Below are 21,666 nucleotides of genomic sequence, written 5' to 3'. Positions count from 1 at the left end.
CGTCTCACGCTCAGCAGGTACGTCAGCAGAGGGGGGTCGCCTGGGATAACGTCACAAAAGGAAATTTATGTCTGCGTGCCAACCACACAACACTGTAACATAACTTTAAAGTAGAACAGAAAGACTTGCATTTACTTATATTAGCCATTTTGCAGATGCTATCAGTTCAGTTTCCCATTTTAAAGTACTTTCTCATTTCATAACGAGAGTAGGTCAGTTCAACGGAGAGCGTTTTCTAGAAGCATGTTCTAGAAGCGTACCAGTTCTCTGTGTGGTAAGAGGGTTGTTGTGGATGACTAGCTCGGTAAGGCTGGGAAACAGAGCAGCAGACAGAAGAGCTTCTTCCTCTGCAATCTAGTGACAAGACACACACTCTGATGACCTCACTTACGAACATTGTGTGTAACAACTGCTTAGGTGGACCTTGTAGTGGGAACAGGGTTTTCTGAACCTACCTTGTTGTGAGCCAAGCTGAGGAACTGGAGTTGTGGTAGTGGTAGACTAGACTCCACCGCGCCAACGCTAGGCTAAGAGACATTTTGATTGACTAAATATATATTCCAGTCATTCAAAGATGACCATCAATTAAGAAACATATATACCTGTAATATTCCCCAGAAATGACCTTGATTTGACCCAGTCTGGGCTGGTTTTGAAAAACTAAATCAGAAAAGTCTATGATTGAGGTTCACAATACAACTTCACAAAATTAAATTCAGGCACGGATTTAAAAACAAAATTAAGTTGTTTTTAATGGGATTTAGAATTTAATGAGATGACAAGGTCTTCAGCTTGCTGTTGAACTGACCTCCATCTCCATCGGGCAGCATGAAAGGTACCTCAGAGATGTTGTTACTCTGGAGGTTTAAATGCTGCAGCCTGGATATGTACACAGACAACACAGCAGTTTAATTATTGTAAAGCAAAGCTTTTGCTACCAATAACAGACGAGACGACCATGAACGCGCCTGACCGTGTGAGGCTGGAGAGGCTGTGGAAGACGTTGGACGTCAGCTGGTTGTCGTCCAGCGACAGCACCTCCAGCGAGCCAAACAGGGGCTTCTCTTCGCTGCTGGAACCACCGGCCGAATACGTCAGAAAAGCAACCGATTTATATTCTAATATAATTGATCGAATACTAAGTTATGTAATGATATTTAGAAATCATGAAATAAATTGAAATAAAATTAGGTACATATATGTTTTAAGTATTGAAAAATTAAAATACAGTACAATAATACCATTACAAAAATGGTATACCAATACCATTTCTGTATTTTACATAATTAATTCAGTTCATTTAATTGTCATACTGTATCTGCAGGATAGGCTGTGGACGTATGCTTTCGAACCCCGTACCCCTGGCTGGGAGTCACCGTAGCCTAACCACTACACAATCCTGACGCACACACTTAGCAGCCAGCTATATCCCAAAGTACAACGTTATATCTCTGATGTAACGCTATCATATCAGTCAGTCAGGCCTTGTGCGTGTGTGTTGGGATCTTCTCAGGCTTCTCTTGACAACTCAGACACGCAGACCCCAACAGCCATTAGAGGGATGTGCACCCCACACCCCCTGGCATTTTCACAATATCCATTCGGCTTTCCCAGCACTCGAGTTGAGGGGGGATGGCATCCCCCTTTGGAATTAAAATGATCAAAATCATCCCCCTTCTGAAACAGCCATCCCCCCTTCCCATCCCCTGTTATTTTATCTATGAATGTGGAAATATTACCGCTATTTCATTATAGCGGTTTCCTTTTTCAATTCGGCGCAACGTTACTTTTCCCAGGGACAGATTCGACAGCGTTACTGCATTCTCGGGCAGTATGCTATTGCGCAAGCACGCAGGCACGCTTGCTGCGCGCCTGCGTGCTTACGCAATAGTGCCTTCACGAGCTCTCATTCCACACCGTACGAGACAGACACTGGTAGCGTGAAGCTGTCTCTGCATCTCAGACATCGCTTCCGCAGGCAACTCTGTCCCCTTTTGTCCCTTTCATTCCAACCCGTGAGGAACGCTAGTCTCCCTTCTCTGCCGAATGCATTTTTGAAAAATGCAGAATCAGTTTTTAAATCCTTAAATGCAATACATGCCTCCGAATCGTGTGATGCGTCCGATCAGCTGCGTTTTTGGGGATTAAATTAGAGCGATGTCATCGCTCTTATTTTATCCCAAAAAAAGATAATATAATAATAATAATAATAATAATAATAATAATAATAAATATAATAATAATAATAATAATAATAATAATAATAATAATTATCACACCGTTGGTCTTTCACCATATGCGCTTGTCATCAGCACAAATGATCTGTCCCCAGGGGTGTTGCCACATGGGGGCCAGGGGGGGCCACGGCCCCCCTGATCAGAGGTTGGCCACCCCGCTGGCCCCCCCGAGACTGATAAAAAAATATATATATATAATTAAATTTAAATATTTTTGAATTAAAAAATCCCGAACGGAAACGGTCTAAAAGCTGAAATATATGCACTATTAATTTGATCTAACCTTGACTTATTATCCTTATTTGTGTAATATTTTGACATTATGAATAAATATTGACAATGGAATCCCCCAACACCCCCCCCACCCCGGCTACGCCCCTGTCTGTCCCTAAAACTTAAAATCCACCATCCCACCTGGCTTTTTTTTTTACAATTCGACCACTGGGCATTCCTAATTCCAACACGTACCGTTGTAATCTTCCACTTACTCCCTTACTTACTTTTTATCCTTATTTGTTCTTCTCTTTATTGTGAAATCTCAAAAGGGACTTTGACTGTTTTATGATTCAAAATTCCCCGGCGAACTGAGTCAATGCAACCTTGCATACAAAAAATGATAACTGCAAACATATTGCACGTTCACAGTCTGGGCTCCGAGAAGGCCTTTGGTTTTATAAGAGAAAGAGTCATAAAGAGAGAGGCGTTTATTTCAGCTATTAGTACACCCCCCTGTGGTTGATTTGAGAACAGCTTGACATTTGGTTCTTGGGTCATCGATACATTTCGTGTCTCTGTTACATTTAGACATGGAAGAGCCTCTGAACATATGGTTTCTTTCCTCACAACCACTAACCTTGATCAGTAGACCGGGATACACAAATCAAACAGAACTAATATTCATTTAACGAGGCTCACTAGGGTAAACTCTAGTGATGGATTTCATGATTCTTTTCCTTGAATTAGTTTGCGTCAGTCAGTTCGCCAAGAAGAATCGCTCAGAATCGTTTGTTCGTTCAGTCGCGTTTCCGGTAGTGGTGAATCGAATCATGGAATGCACGGTTCTCAACTTAGTCAGTCAGACTCAGCTCCTCCCTCGTTCTCATTCGCAAACGATCGGTGCAAGTCGGTCATCAGGCAGCACATCATAACAACTTTAAACAAACGCAGCGGGATGGTGGGGTAGTAGTTGATTATTGGATGTTTGACATATCAGAAAGATAATAGACTTGATTTAGCAATGATGGAGTTTAAAAGTAAATTGTGTACAGTTGTTTATTCTGGGCATATTTTATTTTTCTTTGGTTAACAGTAACTTAACACTATTGTGAAGATGGCCACCCCCCCTCAAGAATCGATCAAGATCCACCAAGGTGTGGGTCCCGGGTTGCGTGCGGCAGAATGAAGCATGAAAGAACGAGACAGATTGACAAAACTTTCAAAATGTTTTAGTAATCTCGCATGACACAGAAAATACAAAGACAGCATGCATTACCATTTCACTGATATTGAATCGTACTATCGTACGCTCGCTCACTAAGCCTCCTCCCTCTTCACTACTCACAGTCAGTGAACGAACAGCGAATCAGCGACTCAGCGACTAGTGAGTCTGGGAGGAGTCGAGTCTGAGAACGAACGACGAACGAGAGAGAAAAATGAATCAGGTCGGTTTCGTTCTTGTTAAATATTTGTTGATCCGAACTGATTCAGTCGCAAACGACCCATCACTAGTAAACTCTCCTACCTCCTCCTGTGCCCATGTGGAAGATCATGTACAGGTGAAACCTTTCCTTATGAGAAAAGACCAACAGCTTCAGAGGAGGTCATTCTCTCACACTGACTGCATGTTGACCTACCTGAGGGTCGGGGGAGGGTTTGAACCGGCCATATTGGCAGGAAGTTGGTGCAGTCTGTTTCCTGTCAGACACAGGACTTTCAGGCCTGCCAGACGCCCGATGCAAACAATGTCGGCCTCGGACACGTTGTTGAAGGACAAGTCTAAGACCTGGAAGATACCACAGAATGTCACTTTCAACACTTTCAAGATAGACCTAAAGTTCATTGATTTGTTCTGATTTATCAATGTATGGCCTGTGGTTGGAAAAAGCATCAAATACATTTACGTCAATACGGCAGTGGTAAAGGCATCAGATAGACTGGGGACATTGAAGATAGAAAACTTAGGCTCTGAGTAGAACCCCCTAACCACAAGGTCACATCTTACCTCCAGGTGTGGAAAATCTTCAGGGTGGAAGCTCATATCGCAGCATCCATTCAAAGATAGATCAAGCTCTCTCAAGAGTCCAAAACTCCTGAAAGATTCTGTAAATACAAATCAATATTGAGGAGAAACAACCAAACACGATTTTGTAAGCCAAACTTAGGTTTCAATTGTTGTCAGCGCTACATCACCTATGGAAAGAGAGTTGTCTGAAGCGTTGATGTACACAATACTGTCAAACTCCTTGAAGTCCTCATTCTTGACCTCGACATGCATGAGAACAACACTGTTTCAAATTCTTATCCATGACACTCCTTCTAAATCGAATTGAAAATATAATGTGAAGAATTCTCACCGAAGTCAATCTCTGCTCACTGATGTCTATGGAGCACAGGTCCGATGGGTTTTCCACGCCGTGTAATCTAATCTACAAGAGCAAATCTATTAATTCAGTCATTGAGCTGGCTTGAACTTTTATCCAACGGCAACTTACAGAGAATTCAGACCCATGCCGTTCATGAGCAGGTCCCTTACCTGCTTATAAACGGCATGGGTCTCGCTCCAGGATGCTTACGGGTTAGGCTGTGGACATTTGGGATTGAACCCAGCCCATTTCGGCCTAACACCCTAGCCATGGACCACGCTATTGTATATCTACCCTCTCCGTCATTCAGTAGTCATCACACAACTTGATTCTTATGCCTTGTTTTTACCAGTAAGGAGCCATCCAGTGTGTTGCCAGCAGAAAAGTCTGACCCCGTAGAATGGTCCGGCCTATTGTTCTTGGTCCTTCTTATGTTTCTGTTTCTTTGCTCCATGTGCTCTCTGTAAGCTACAAACCAATGGCCCGCACCTAAAAAGATAAACATTGTATTCTTTATAAAGTCTTTATTTTTAGTCTTTACAAAAAATTATATATATACATACATATACAACATTACTTTTCTCTTTTTCACATATTTATACAAATATGGTTTGTTCTGGTGATAGAAACAGGCTGCATTAAAGTGTAGATATGCTTTGCGTTTTCTTTGTCGATAAACGCCTCATGGTGTCGTTTTACTGTACGATATGTCAGCCACTGACAGGAAGTCCTCTGCAGGGAACATATGGTGGAGGAGAACATTTGTGGACCGAGGGAGTTCAGAGCCCTAGACAGTGATGAAGACCCTGACAAAATGCAGAGGTCAGTCCAGTCCAGCCCACAACCCTGCTGTAGACAGACTGTAAAACCACATTCTTCATCTCCCCTGATTTGATGCGTCTCCTGGTCTAACAGCAACTCAGGGTGGATCCAAACACTGGAAGTCAGGGGGAGGGGGGAGGGAGCATGGTGTGTCGATTCGGGAGGATTTGATTGGCTACGGGGGGAGCACCGATGGGATGCCTTTTCGGTGTGATCAATATTGTCTGAGATTGGAATGTGATGCAGATCCTCCACAGACTAGGAGACACAAAAACAGCTCTCTCGGAAAAACTAAGGTGGTGAGTCTTGAGACTTGAATCTTTAGTACTTTGGAGGGCCAATTTCCTTAGGAAATGTGGTTGAGCAGCGAGGGAAAGGTACTTATTTAGGAAGGGGTATCCTTTCCTGTTCTTTGAGTAGGCTGATGGCCAGAAGAAGAGGGGGAGGAGGAGCAGACTGAATACTGTACCAGGAGTTTTGAGAAGCTAATGATCCAGAGGGTCATCAGATTATCTCCATACTGTGAGATGGGCCTCAGCCAAACGGCCTTCCTTCACCCAACATCTCTCCCTGACAAAACAATAAAACACTCTGGTAGTCTGACTCATCGTCCACATGGACGATGGCAGTCTGCCTCCAACTTCCTTATCTCCCCCTGGACTGACGAGGCCAGCGAGGGGGTATAAATCTGCTGCCACACAAAACGATGCCCTTCCAAAACATTAAAACAAGACAAAAGTGTGTGGTTAATGGAGATGGGAGGACAGAGGTTTATTATTGATCCTTTGGGGTTTGGGAGAGAGGGGGTGACTAAGAGGATGCTCCAACACAGTGTAATCAATGGCGTTATTGATTTGTGATAATTGTTTGCAATGCCATGGCTTGCCTCATACTTCAGTCAGTCTGTTACAAAACTCACATTTTTGGAGAAAATAAGATGACGAGGGAAAGATTACAGTTGTAACTTTTGTATTCATACTTGTATTAAAGTAAAGAGCATGAATAGTTACAGAAACCTCCTCCTAAGTCCTAAATAGATACTTAGCCACTTGTTAAGATACGTCTCTATCAAAAGTAAGGGTACCTATTCAACATCCCAATGTTTTATTTTGGCGTGAGCATAACATTTTTCATGCGTAAGCCTAAAACTACTGAGTCTGGTTGAGTCATGTTGACAGTATCAAACTGGACGCACACGAGATTGCATTGCTTATGTGAAACAGTTTGACAATATAATTATTACTCATGTAAAGTACATATTGCTCAAATATGTAGCCTGCTTGCATTTGCAGTAGTAACAATCTTATTCACTTTACCAAACCTGGATTATGACTCTTGTAACTTGATATACTGGCTTGAAGTACTACAACGTTTAAAGTCAACAGAAATACTTTGCCATGAACCTCACATTCAAACGTGAGTGTGTCACTTGTCTTGCAGTGTTCTGGAATGCAGCCTGTAATTGCTGGCTTACAGCTTTCTCACACTCCTGTTTATCTGCATTGCCAAGTTTTTAGAGACATTTATTGTTTCCCACAACTTTAACTAGTTTGCTGATTTAAAGCATGGGCCAGTGCTCTATGAATGGCATTCTATAAAATATATTTTTTTCTAATGCTGAGAAACCACTTTAACAGGTGGTGTTTTCTCACATACTGACTACATTACAATGTCAACCTAGATTAACCTACCATCTTGTCTGTGACGGAAGAATCCAGGGACGGGGAAGCAGTTTGACAGATGGCATTCCCCATCTCCTGTCTTGCAAAGGGTAGACATTTCTAGGATTTGTCTAGCATTATTTGAGCTAAAGTAAAAACCCTAAATGCACATTATTGCTTCTCCCAGTATGTAGCTGAAATAAAAGGTTTCCAAGCGTCCAATGGCAATCTTCACTGCTGGTCACTGTTCACCTAATAGTCACTGTTAGGCCACAATCTCCTAGCAACATGTACACCTGTACCTCCCTGCCACTGTGGGGCGCTATTCGCCCTTCGTTTGCAATGTCGTTCAGTCACCCGCAAACCTAAACCACCCAGGAGCCTAGACATCCTATTTGATGGCCCCTCGTTGAATAGACTGGTGAGTTTAGTGATAATTACCCAGCGCTAGCCTGCTCTCATTGACCATTGATGTATGAATGTCGTCGGTCCATGAGTGGCGTCTGTCATTATTGTTGTTTTCTTGTCTAAATACTTGAATTATGAATCGTGAATTGTGTATTAATAATCCGTTTTGAGAAATTGTTGTCAATATGCTTCCGAAGTTTGTCAAACGCCAGTAATGCCCCTCTGGCTCCAAACAACTCTGCACAATTTCACAGAAAGGACCAAGACCTACATCATACCCTACTATTAATTTTCACCACTAGGTGTCAGTATTTAGAGCCCTGCCCTGGCTGTAAGCTATTAGATAAGTATGAGAAAATGAGTGTAGGCCTTGCTGCTGCAAACTTCTGACGAAGCGTCATTTGTAATCCTCTGGTATCGGGGTTTCTGGGCTAGGTATGACTCGGAGAGTGCTAAAGGTCAACATGTGCTTTATTCAGAGATACAAAGTTATCAGACCTGCACTCTTTCTGGAGGTGGTTCATCAAGCATCTGCCAAATCAAGGTTATATTATTTCTATCGGCTGAATGGTACATAAGCCACAATGCCTACAGGGTCTGTTTTACCCAGGTAGATCTTAAATATATATTCGCATGAGTCTCCTTAATTTATTGATTTATATAAATATATATATATACATACACACACACACACACACACACACACACACACACACACACACACACACACACACACACACACACACAGGCGGTAAACGAACAGGTGGGTAAACTATGAAAAATGGACCATACCGGTAAAAAAATTATGATATTCAGAATCTTTATATATTTGTAGAATGTAGTACAAAATGTGAAATTATAAACTGCAGCTAGTGATTCAGCAACATTCGGCAATGTATAGAGCATGGCTCTCAGACTAATAACTATAGATCACATCCCTCCTCGTTCTGTTTGTCCTCTCCCTGGGTGCTCTGTGCTGCCTTACTGCCTGCTCTCCACCATCTGCAAAACAAAGTTGGAAATGACGAAAAGAGGGCTTCAGCTCATCGTATACCTTCATTACTAATTTACAATTTGTAACAAATCGGAGTGATTCTAACTATTTGTTTGTTGGTTTTTGCGATCACCTTGAGGTAGATCTTTTGCTGGCATCTGCAGGACTAGGGTTGCTTTTTGGACGTTTAAGAAATCGCAGTTTGATAGGAATCCAGACAGCTGATTGGACATCTGATTGGCAAGCCTCATTCTACTGCTCTGTCCTGTTGCCGCAAAATACATGTTATTGGTCACAGATACCGTAAACACTGCAATGCAGCGCAATTTTGAGTATAATACGGCTTGCGCTGGTAAATATCTATATATAATAAGCTTTATCTTAGCATTTTTTTAATTGCGCAAACCTTATTTAGAGGTACGTGAACGCCGCTTAGGTGCGGTTAGTCTCCGCAACAGCACTGCATATATACGGATTTCATGTTTAATGAAGAAATATTTCATTGATATAAGATAATGGCCACCAAAGCAATCCCCATGAATAAATATTTATTTGGAGTGTAAAAAAATAACTGTCGACATTTGTCTCAGCTTTCTGTTGCCTTGCATTTAGTTTCTGATATCTCGACTATAGCACCGATTAGAAGATTTAAGCGCACTGCACTGCAAACTCTATTTCTCTAGAATGAACCAAGCAATACATGGAGAGAGGGGTGGACTATAAATTATATATGCCTTCTGACCACCATCAACAGAAATGGAGAAGCAAACAACCAGTTCGTTTCTTTCCTAACATTCTTATAGACAACATTTTAATTTAAATAACATTTAATTACTCATGACGATGGTAATAATAACATTATTGATCTGAGGTAGCCCCTGACAGGGCTAGACTTTTGGAACCGTCTTAACTTCCCCCTTACGGCTCCCCTGGTTTCGATAGCTGGCTTTCCTAATGATTCACCAATGATTAATTCAAGAATGAGTGGTGTTGTAAATGCAGATGTAAGTACTATTTAAGATGTTTTTTGTGTATTATCTAGGCATAATTAACTCCTGATCATTCCCACTGGAAGATCACGAGTTTTGTGAGGAAATGAAATGGCATCCGGATCCTGCTTTGGCATTTGTGAAAGGCTGTAGGTAGATGTTGTACCTGCAGACAAGAAATGAGCGATTGCGGACTGGAATTTGTGTGCGACAACAGTAAAAAAACAACAACAATGCTTTACATGCATTTTCGCAACATTGTGCTATTTTGTGCAGAATCTTCAATCGTCCATCATTGGGAAACCGTCATCAAAAACAGGAACTGCGGAACTTGTCAAAACAACTTTGTTCAAAAAGGAGCCAGATGGGGTAACGTATAGAATCCCTTCCCTGCTCTATCTACCGGAAAGGCACACGTACCTCGCCTTTGCAGAGAAGAGGACCTCTCCATCGGACAGCGATGCGAAAATCCTCGTGATAAGAAGAGGGACAATAACAAAAGACGGTGCCATACAGGTAAGATCTCATCCGCCTGACACCTTGCAATGCATTCACCACAATGATATTCAAACATAACAGTGACAAATATATTTCTGTTGTATTCTCATTAGGATTGTTTCATTACCATTTAATCACATATATTATTATACTACTATACATTAATTACTGTAAAGAAGAATATCGATTTAGTATAATTTCCTTGCACCAACGTACCCAGACAACTTCCAAATTGTATTGGTAAACCTCCCTGTCGATAAATCACATTCTCACTCAATGATACCATGATGCTCATCGTCCAAACTACAAACACACCCGTAACGCAGTTCTTCCCCAGTGGTCCCCGTGCGAGGAGCTGTCCGCGGCCCAGCTCCCAGACCACCGCACCATGAACCCTTGTCCCGTGTACGACCGCAGCACCCAGACCGTCTTCCTGTTCTTCATCTGCGTCCGGAGCCACGTCACGGAGCGCCACCAGATCCTGACGGGACGCAACCAGACGCGGCTGTGCCGCGTCACCAGCCTCGACCACGGGGCCACGTGGGGCCCCGCGGAGGACCTGACGGACAGCGCCATCGGGGACGCCCTGGGCCGCTGGGCCACGTTCGGCGTGGGGCCCGGCCACGGCGTCCAGCTGGCGGCCGGGCGCCTGGTGGTGCCGGCGTACGCCTACTACGAGCGCGTCAGGTGCCTCTGCCTCCTGCCCGTCCCGTTCACGGTGAAGCCGCGGGCGCTCGCCGTCTACAGCGACGACGCCGGGCTCAAGTGGCGCGTGGGCGACCTGCTGGGCGCGACGTCCGGCGAGTGCGAGATGGCGGAGGTGGTGGACGGCGAGGGCAGGGCTCACCTGTACTGCAACGCCCGTCACGGCGGGGGGGTCCGCGTGGAGGCGCTGAGCCGGGACGGCGGCGGACGCTTCGTGAAGCCCCGCAGGGCGGAGCAGCTCGTCGAACCGCGCAACGGTTGCCAAGGCAGTGTCATCGGCTTCCCCGCCCCCGAACGGCCGACGGGCGAAGGGTCGGAGGGTGCGGAGCACACGCGGACCTGGCTGGCGTTCAGCCACCCCACCAATCACAGTTCCAGGCGGGACTTGGGCGTGTACTTGAACCGCGCCCCCCTGCAGTACCACTGGGACCCCCCGAAGGTGGTCCACCGCGGGCCCAGCGGCTACTCAGACCTGGCCTACAGCCAGGAGGACCAGCGCTTCTCCTGTCTGCTGGAGTGCGGGGAGAATAGTGAACTGGAACAGATCGCCTTCATGTCTTTCACGCTGGATGAAATCAGGCAGACCTCCAGCTAGGCCGTGAGATTTTAATTTGTAAATTAAATCTCTGTTCAATTTGCACATGTGCGCTGAGAGTGTGATGAAATTCCACAATGTGTCTTCCTCAAACCTAATTACTTGGAGGAAGAGAAGGCCTTGCAGACTTAACAAACAAACTAAGCATCAAGACATGTTTTTAGGACAGGGAGCTGGAATTCAGGTAAATAACGAAAAACAATGCAACATAATTTATAATGAATATTTTTTTCTTTGACAACTTTTGCATACAATACTAAAAACGTATTCACTTATTTTTATTATATTATTCAATAGCCTGTATCACGATTCCTGAATGTCAGAATGTACTTGCTTTGAGCATTAAGACAATATTTCAAACTGAGTCCACTACTATGTATATCAATTTACTTAAGTAATTTGGCCGCTTCTTTTTTTTTGTGTATTATTCCTGGATGAATTAAAATGGTATCGCTTGGTGCTTTTGAATGGAAACATTCCTTACTCTGGAATAGATCCGCTTCGAAATATGTTCTGCTCTACATTTAGCATTATACATTCACAGTACACTTAATTTGCATGTAAAGATGTTTACCATCAACTAATCAATTCCAAAGCATATGCTGCCTTTTAAATCAACAGCCCTTATTACTATTATTGGGAGACATACAAAAATGAATGTTATTGTATGTTAATGCCAAGGAAGAGAGTAAATGTACATGCTATAAACGGCATGATCGATAAGTTAAATGTGTAATGACAGAATAACAAATGTGCAAATATGTAACAATGCCAAATTAAAGTTCTCATGTTGTCAACCATTCTGTACTTATGTGGAATATGTCGAGTTTTTTAAATATATATTTTTTATATGTTTCATGTATTTCACCAGCACACAAAACCCTGAGCAGCACTGTAACAAAGAGGCAGTCGGGGTCTACCTTCTGTCTTGAGTTGAGGGTCCCAAGGGCTTCATCACTAGGCCCCTGGCTCAGGTTTTTGCTGGACATAACATATCTCCAAAACTACAAGGGCTATAGGCCTACATAAAACCTTTGAGATTGTTCCCCAAGTGGAATATTCCATGTGGAAGCTACTGTGAAAGAGAGATTTATAATAGAATACAACATAAATAGAAAAAGTTGAATGGGATTTGACGGATCTACATTTCTAGAGATTTTCGACTTCTTTCTAAAAATGAAAATGTACCCTGAAGAGTGACTCATTCAAATAAAATTTTGCACATCAAGCGGTGTGTAATTTGTTGAAAATATGTAATCCTAAAAGACCAATGCCAGTCAACATTCGATAGCTATTCGTATGTATGGGCACCTGCCTATTATGGCTTGTACATTATTTGTTATTATGGGGGGGCCATTTTTTATTTTTTTTTAAAAAACGTTTCTCATAAGGGACTTGGTAAAACAATGTTTTCCTCAGTCTAGGTTACGGTTTATTCACGTTCACTTGTGCTGATGCACTGGGCAAAAGTGTGGTCCCAATTCTCGGACCACACCTTTAGGGGGCCTCAGTCCCTAATGAGAGTGTGACAAAGTACATGGACTCTTTCAGAGTTATTTCAACAGAGTAAGATGCCCCCCAGTGTTGGTGAAATATGTTGTAGTTAAAAAACTATAGTTCTATTACATGTAGGCTACACCCTCTAGGCTTCTTCTTATGGGCTTGACCCGTGTGCCCTCATCATAATCATAACATGCCGGGGGACTATTTTAGGCCTTTTGGTCGTCCCGGTGGACTTCTATTTTCCCGCTGTTTCCCCCCTTCAAGCGCTACCTTATCACAGCAGCCGATGACCCGTCTTCCATGAAGGCGCCGGTGATGGTCTTTACCGAATTCACCACTGTGGAGGGCTGGACCACTACACAGGCGAGGGGGATACCTCACCTGGAGTCACTCCTGGCGGCGCTCCTCTGTCCGGGCACCAGATTGTGTCCGGAGGCAACAGGCCGCTGCCTCCGGACCATCTCCAAACAGCTTGCCTCTTTGTGGCACAGATGTGTGCCACAAAGATGTGTGCCACACGTATGTTTGTGCCTGTGCTGGCTGTGAACAACATGGCTGTTCTCTCCACTGCCCTGTCGACTATGACAGTTGGAAAAGAGTCATTCTGGCTTGGCGTGGAGAAGTTGTCCGGAATCTCTGACGCCATCCTCCAGCTGTGCCAGCCAGTGGTGGTGACAGCGGGACAGCAAAGGGCATGGGCTACCATGGGCCGCGGGGGGCCTTATCCAGGTTCTGCTGGCTATATGGATGGGCTATTCAGACTCAATTCACAGAGGTCCTTGCCCACCAGCAATCCCTTCCCATTCTGGACATTTACGTTTTTAACAAGTCAGTTGCTGCGAGGAAATTCCGAATGCTTACCACCAGAACTTTGCTTTGGTGTGTAAGAGAGGGCAATTGGTTCACATCCTTGGAGCTCAAGGAGGCTTACTTCCAAGTCCCTATTCTCAAGGGTCACATTTCTCTGCATTGCCTTCATGGGCCTGGCATTCAGTTACTCTCTGGCCCTGTGCACCTTCTGAAAGGGTATGTGCTGGAGCTTTCCAAGGTGATGAAAGTGATTGTACATTTCTCTCACCTGGGGCGCAGCCGCTTGTTCTGATCAGAAAAGATAGAGTTTAGCGGCAGCTTACACAAACAAACAGGGGGGAGTTGGTTCTACAGAGCAGTGGTCGAGCTCTGGCTTTGGGCTCATCAGAACCTGCTCAGCCTAAGACCCCTGCATATCGAGGGTGACCAGAACTTTGCGTTGGACCTCTTGTCTCGCGGTGGTCGTCGCCGAGACGAGTGGCGGTTACATCCCGACATTGTCAGACTGATCTGAGCTAGCAGCGCTCTCGGGCACGGCGCCCTCGCCGGTCGGCTTTTACAAGTGCATCCGATGGCTGGCTTCTGAGGTTGATTCTAAAATTTTGCCTGCACTATGTAATCACTACTCAGAGTGCCCGCGCGCCTTCAACTTTCTCCCTCTACACTGCGAAGTAGCCCACTTACTCTAAGTGAAGGGACAGAAAACACGTTGCCCCATCTCTCTGTGAGGTGGGAGACATCCTTAGATTCCTACAGTGCTTTCTGAAGAATGCGTGGCTTTGTCCACCATCAATGTCTATGTGTCATGTTGGCCAGCCGACGGTTAACCAGTCTTAAGTCACCCAACTGTCAAGTGATTCTTGCGTAAAGCTAGACATGTTAAGCCTTTTTCCTGTGTGCTTACACCTTTCAAACCTCTGTCTCAAGCCCTTTTTGATGCTCTATCTTTTAAGATGGCGCATTTATTTGGGCTTTGGTCTCTGCCAATCGCGCCAGGGACTTGGCCACTCTGTCTATCACCTCGAACTGCTTGTTACTTAACAGCTGTTTCGTGCAGCTTAGACCCAATCCTGCATACTTCTCCCCAAGAACATCAATAGTTATTTTCTGTCTAGGGATATTGTCCTTAAGGTTTTCCAACCCTGCCTCATTCCAGTGAGGCAGAGGTAGAGTTGTAACTGTTCCACACAACAGTGGTTTGTGTATTATAGCCACGCTGCATTGCTCTCTCTAGTAAGTAGCACCAGCCTTGCTGGATATGTGTGGGGGTTTGCTTAGTCTGCAGTGGGCAGAGATAGGAGCTCACTCTACACGGGGTGTGGCCGTTTCTTCGGCCTTACTCAAGCTGTGTCATGGTCGTCTCCCGTCTTTTCTATTAAAATGACATATTTTATTTCACAACATACTTCAAACATGTGGAGCAATGAGCTGCATTTTTTATTTGCTTAATTCTGTCATTTACTACTTTAAAGACAAAATAATGAGGAATAGAGAACCAGATTAATAGCTGTTCAATTTCTAAAGATCGAATGTGGAATCTACCTGAATCATCTAAATTATCAACCACATTATGGCCCCTATTTTAACGGTCTGAAACGCAAGTGAGAAGCACCAAACGCAAGTAGCTTTGTGGGCGGTTCTATGGCGATGTTGCTATTTTACCGGTGGATAAATGACTCTTGCGCCCGGCGCAAATCTAAAAAGGGTTGGTCTGAAGTAGCCTAATTACCCGTAGGTGTGGTTTGGGCGTAACGTGCAATAAACCAATATTGCACGAGAGTGCCATCCCCGGTCCCCTTTAGGAGCCATGAGCGCATTTGAATCTGACGAGTTGATATTTTGACAGCACGTTTGCAGTCTCCGATGAGACAGATGCATGACCACATGAATTTCAAACTTCAAATGGCTCAGTTTATGGTCAAATAATATGGCCTGATTCACACATGGAATAGCGTTTTCTTCCATAACTTCAGAAATACTGAGTCCTCAAATAAATTTCGGCAAAGAAAACTTAACACACATATGATATGCGGTAACTGTGGTTCTATTTAATGATATACGCAATACATTAACAAACATCGTTTCTTATCAGTATTGTATGCATTATCGATATGGACTTGTGTTCCTAATATGCATGTGTCCCCCGTTACATTGCCATGGACTGTATTATGCGTTACGTGTTTAGTTTGCGTGTGTTTAAACAGGATGGACGCACACACGCGCGCCCGCATTCATTAATTCTTTTACACATACACACACGCACGCCATCCTGCGGATGCGTGCCTGATCAGGGGCAGCTGCGCTGACCGGACGCGCCACAACTGAATTTATTCCGTCCTGCGGGTGCGGGCCTGATACGGCGCAGCTCCGCAGACCGGACACGAGTCACGCGAAAACGTTTTTTTTTCCAGCAACTCTTCAGTACTTCGCAGAGTAGCCTACTGGACTGCCGAGTACACTACTTGAACCGTCTTTTCGATTATTGGTAAGTGCATTCTAAAATTAAAATATATTTTAAAAGTTAACTGATGTTGGAGCCTGTTAATCATATTAAACATACAAGTTTACTAACTTACCGGTAGTATACACTCACTGTCATTCTGACAACCAGAGACCAGTCAGACAAACCGGGGAGCTACAGTTAGCTGATAATCGTAGGTTACTTTAAACATCCACAACTAATGAGAACATATTGATGAATCAGTGAGATTTGCTTGTTATTCACCAAAATCTGATGTTGGAGCCTGTTAATCATATTAAACATACAAGTTTAATAACTTGCCGGTGGTTTACACTCACTGTCATTCTGACAACCGAGACCTGTCAGACAAGCTGGTGAGCTAGGCTACAGTTAGCTGATAATCGTAGGTTATTTTAAACGTACACAACTTATGGGAACATATGGATGAATCAGTGAGATTTGCTTGTTATTCACCAAAATCAATAGGCATTAACCGCGCTCATGAACATGCACTGATGTGCTAGGGCTACACTGCGGTGGATGCCGCTAGCTGCTAGCCGCAGGGTGAAAAGCCTGCTTGGTGATTGCCTCCAGTAAAAGCGGATCGGTAATCGCGAATTCAAATCGCCGGCAGAACGGGCTGGGGGTACCCAGCCTAATACCGTAGCCTATCTCAACTATAACCGCGTTTCATATTAATCGGCGCGTTAAGAGGAGTTGCGGGCGAATACCGGCGCACCACTGGCATGAATGCGCGCTTGTCTCTGTGTGTGCGTGTTTGTGTGCGTATGCGTGTGTGAACGAGATTGTCAGGGAGAAAGAGTGCTATGAGAAGATGAATGAACGGAACGATATTTATATTTAAAAATCGCAACAAAAAAAGAAGCGGAATAAATTTGTGTCGCTCGGTGTGGATTCTGTGGCGCTGCACCACACATTGGTCTATGTATGGAAAACACTGGCCATGATCTCTGGCGAAAGCTACCTACAGCTCTTTATATCTAATCTTATTTTAATGGTTTTTTATATTGTTGCTTTATCAGTATCAATAAAATCTATTAGTTGTAATTTGCGGTGTATTCAAATAATGTGTACCCAATTTTAAAAGTTTCCGTAGTGGTACAAGTGGTAGTGACGCTCGGTCATTAATCAAGAGGTTGTCATTTCAATTCTCTCCACAAGCATAGTTGTTTTTGCTCTTTTAGGCAAAAGTGGCTGCGACGGACGGCTGGCCGCTGCGACGGACGGCTGGCCGCTGCTGCGGCTGGCTGCTGGCTCTGGTAGGCTGACCATAGTCACCATGGCGGCTACCAAAGCAGCTGTAGCTGGCTGCTTTCACAACCAAAAGCCTATGTTATCAGTTAACATCTCATTGAACAGAATAAACATACGTGCGTCAGTATAATAAAAACGTACATGCATCCAGCCAACCAGCCAGGCGTCGCAGCCCGTCATTACGTCGTATACTTATCATACCCTCTACTAAATCATACATAATGTCAAATTGAAAGAGGCTGATTGCGTCAATAAGTTTGATCAAAAGAGCAAAATTAGATTTGACTGTAGAGAGAATTGAACTGCCAACATCTGATTTAAAGACATACCGTCACATTATTAACTACTCTTTAACTAAGAACTTTGTACATAATGTATCTTATTAGGCTTAATGACATTTAACAAACCAAATAGGCTATATATAATATATAAAATACATTATTTTAATATGCCGCTAACTAATAGATTTCATTAATACTGATAAAGTAACAATTACATCATTTTAAACTACTTCAATAGAAAAAATATTAAAATAAGATTAGCTATAAAGAGCTGTAGGTAGCTTTCGCCAGAGAACATGGCTTTCTGGTACATCAACTGTCGCATAAAACGATAATCGCCTTCTCCTCCATGTCACGTTTCAATCTGGACTTCAGAGAGTCAAAGCCAAAGTTCCTTTCCCCCAATTCCTTCTCCACCATGGCCGAGATAACCCCCATTACGAGTCTTTACTTGTTGTGGCAGTACCAGAGAGGTCCGAGAACCCGACGCAGTCTTTGATTCATAATATCATCCGGAGGCAAACATAGCTTTTGGCCGTGATATTATATAATATAGATATTTATATATTATATTTTATATTATTTAGATATAGAGCTTAGGGAGTTGCAAACGCCAACAATTCCTTTCTCCTCCATGCTGGGACTGCAGGGAGTAAACGCTGACATTGGCTGACATTACGCTACAGTGTGGAAGAGGGCTTGACTTATCGCAACCCATGTTAAATTAGATCTAAAAAATGCTTACACAAAGTTGAATCACATGAACAATATACACATTTTAACATTGAGAAACTCAATCAGAAACATTAACACCAATATTAAAGCAATGCTTCTAAAAAAAGACCTACCCTGACATTAAGGTTTGACTCAGTAACATGTTGTCTGTGATCCAAAATTACTCAATGTTGAATTGTGTGGTTTCAATACTTTTATCTATCCTTTAACATGATTTTAATTATGTAGTGTTTTCTGTGTAATTGTCTGTTTTTTGCTATAGAGTCCAAAACATGTCTCTAAATTTGGTGTTGTTTTTGTAGCTGCTGAACTCCACATGCTCACTCTCATGGAGAACATGAAGCAGCAGATCAATCAGCTCTCCGTGATGATGGGTGTGTTGATGGCTAGATCGGGAGCTGGAGCTGAGCCTGTGGAGATGCCTACGGAGATCTCCTTTCCCCAAGCCTCCCTCGATGAGGTTGAGAGCTTCGAGGACTGGTTAAAAAACCCAGCGAACACTCATAAAAAACAGCACATGGTATTTATGATTATATTACATCTAAGTCCACTAACACTTTGAAACAACAGCAGATGGTATTTTGACATGTCCCACCCTCCTCTTTCCTTCACTGCTCATGTACTGTGTATAGGTAAACCTAACCCTTTTCTGAAAGCCTATACCCTCAGGATGAGAGCCAACATGGGTTTTGACGTTCCGCCCTCCTCATTATTATCATACCTGCATCCTGTGTTCAGAATTATTTTACTGAAATGCAGGCAAATTTGTGTATATTTAAGTTGTTAATGCCTAATTTCCATATTAAAACATACAATTTAAAAAAAAACTTAAAACTTAAAAAAAACGCAATACAAAAGAGCTTTGTATGACTGTGAATAAAAGGCTGGAGAAGTAATTTAGCAAAAATGGCATCTCATACCCCTCCTTAACTGTCCAAATGACTTCTAACTCTCTCTATAATTTATCAATCTCTTCTTGCTAATTTAGTCTCTTGTTTCCACTGGTGGGGATGCTGGCCTCTATTGGTGGGAGAGATACAAAACAACTAATTTTTAACATTTTAGCACACATATTTGCCGACTGTGTAGCCAAACCTATCAATTGGAAAGGGGTGAACACCAAAAAAAAGTTCAGTGAAATGGCGACCAAGGCCATTCTGGCTCATAAGTATTAGCTTTAGATGCCTTTCAATCAGTCTTTACTAAATCACCAAGCTCTCATTCTTTCCCTCACTTACTCACTCCACACCACTTAAGTCACATATTTACTATTTATTTTTGCAAGCGTTTTACTTTAATGTCATGCAGGCTAATACAGATCTTTGAATATTGAATCTAATATTTACTCCTTGTTTTTTTATTTTTGTATGCTTTTTGTGCGTCTTACAGGAGCGGTGAGGAAGAGTCGTGTGGGGGAAAAAGCCAGTGACATAGAAATCAATCATCACACCATCAGATGGTTCAATCTGGCTTGCGACTGCGGGGGTGGCAGCCGTGCACGCACACACCAAGCAACTGAGGGCTCGTAGTGCGTCTGTTTTAATTTGTTTGTTCTGTAATTTGTTTGTTATTTTTATTATTGTTCGTTTTCGTTCATTTTCGTTCACGCGGCACAGAACTGTTTGCGTTTCTAAATAAATCATATTATTTGGAAAATTACAAATTGTGTGGGTATTTGTTTGGGCCTTAATTGTCTTGATAGCCTAAATATGAATCACAGACTGGGGCCGGATGAGCCCCAGATGTAAAATATGAGTCGCGGATCTGGGCCAGATCTGCCCCACACGTCATGGCATTAGTAACTGTACGGGGCCATTTCTGGCCCAGATCTGTTCCTGATCCGTAATTCCAACCTGTTCCGGCATTGGGCCGTTGGAAAGAAAGACTGGCCCAGACCCGTTTAGCGGATCTGCGTCAAATGATAAACAAGACCTGGGCCAAATCTGGCCCAATTTCATTTTGCTGTCTGGGGCATTATCCCACGAGGCCTTTACCCTCTGGGATGAGAGACAGCCAGATTTAGCTGCAGAACGTAGTTGTAGTTGATTCCATAATAAATACACAAACAACTGCAAACTTACACTGTATACTGTCAACAAATACATTATTTTGTGATTGTGTTATTCTTATTTGAGTAGATGTAATTACATTTCACACACACACACACACACACATAAACACACACACACAGCATGTTGTCGTCGGATGGGTCACTGCTTCCACAAAAGACTTGCTGGTATGCTAATCATTACCCCCACCCCCATCCCCCTGAGTCATCAGGCCCTAGCCAATAGACACAGGGCTTCCCTTACCTCCGTCAGGGTTGGGTGTTCACACACCCCCCCCCCCTCCATTTACTTTTACTTTTGTAAATGAGCAAGTTAATACCACTAAAAATAGTAGCGACTGATAAAAGCTGTTTTAATTAATAGAATAGTAACATAGTTTCATAATAGTTAGTCATCTGTGAGATCTGTCTTTTTAAAATGTGTGGCTTTTTATGAACACGTTTCCCTCTGGACCGTTGGTGAACATTAAGTTGACCCATCCTGATGGTGTTGATAGGCTCTAAGGTTGTTTTTGGTTTGGAGGCAATAGGTATGAGCTTTGTGATGTTAGCAGTTTGTCTAAGTTTCCCTTTGTTTACTCTCTCAGTGGTTACAGCAGGAATGCAAAAGTTGCCATGTTTTCAGGTAGGCTAACTTGGGTTCAGCAGATTATGCAATACTTCCTTTATACGGTGTCTACGGCTGAACCCTTTTTTGTCTCATTAATACTCAGGACTTCTATCAGTATGGGGCGGGCTGGGGCGCCCTCCGCTCCACATGGCGATGCTATCATTGACACAGATGCAAGTTTGATGGCAACATATTCCAGTTTCTTAAATTCAGCTGGAAAATCACAAAGGGAGGAGCTGGAGATGTTTTTGTGGCTATGGGAGAGATGACGCTGGAGGTCATCATCGATGGGGGAGTGCAGAGGAGGGGGGTGGCCGTTCCTCGCAAAGCCAGCCTCAGCGATGGGGGAAGGCATGGTGTCGTTGGTATCGGGTGGGCTGTTGTCTCTCTTAAAGGTCTGTGGTCTGTCTGCTATCTGTGTGTCAGATAGTG

General features: G+C 43.4%; 1 protein-coding gene across 1 annotated transcript; it reads left to right on the top strand.

Moving 5' to 3' along the window:
* The first annotated feature begins 9,633 nt into the window (after positions 1–9,633).
* On the top strand, positions 9,634–12,258 carry LOC307076546 (sialidase-3-like). Its single transcript, XM_079737586.1, has 3 exons — positions 9,634–9,708; positions 9,970–10,209; positions 10,529–12,258. The coding sequence occupies exons 1-3, from the start codon at positions 9,670–9,672 to the stop codon at positions 11,489–11,491; spliced, it is 1,242 nt and encodes a 413-aa protein (XP_079593712.1). The 5' UTR covers positions 9,634–9,669; the 3' UTR covers positions 11,492–12,258.
* Positions 12,259–21,666: the final 9,408 nt, after the last annotated feature.

The sequence above is a fragment of the Pollachius pollachius genome, assembly GCF_949987615.1.
Source record: "Pollachius pollachius genome assembly, chromosome: 6".
Taxonomy (NCBI): domain Eukaryota; kingdom Metazoa; phylum Chordata; class Actinopteri; order Gadiformes; family Gadidae; genus Pollachius; species Pollachius pollachius.
The sequence above is the reverse complement of the archived record's forward strand: the minus strand, read 5'-3'. Positions and strand labels throughout refer to the sequence as shown.

Coding starts and splice junctions, on each gene's coding strand:
- LOC307076546 (XM_079737586.1), top strand. CDS start 9,670: ATGATTAATTCAAGAATGAGTGGTGTTGTAAATGCAGAT. Junction 9,709..9,969: donor GTGGTGTTGTAAATGCAGAT/GTAAGTACTATT, acceptor TATTTTGTGCAG/AATCTTCAATCGTCCATCAT. Junction 10,210..10,528: donor CAAAAGACGGTGCCATACAG/GTAAGATCTCAT, acceptor GTTCTTCCCCAG/TGGTCCCCGTGCGAGGAGCT.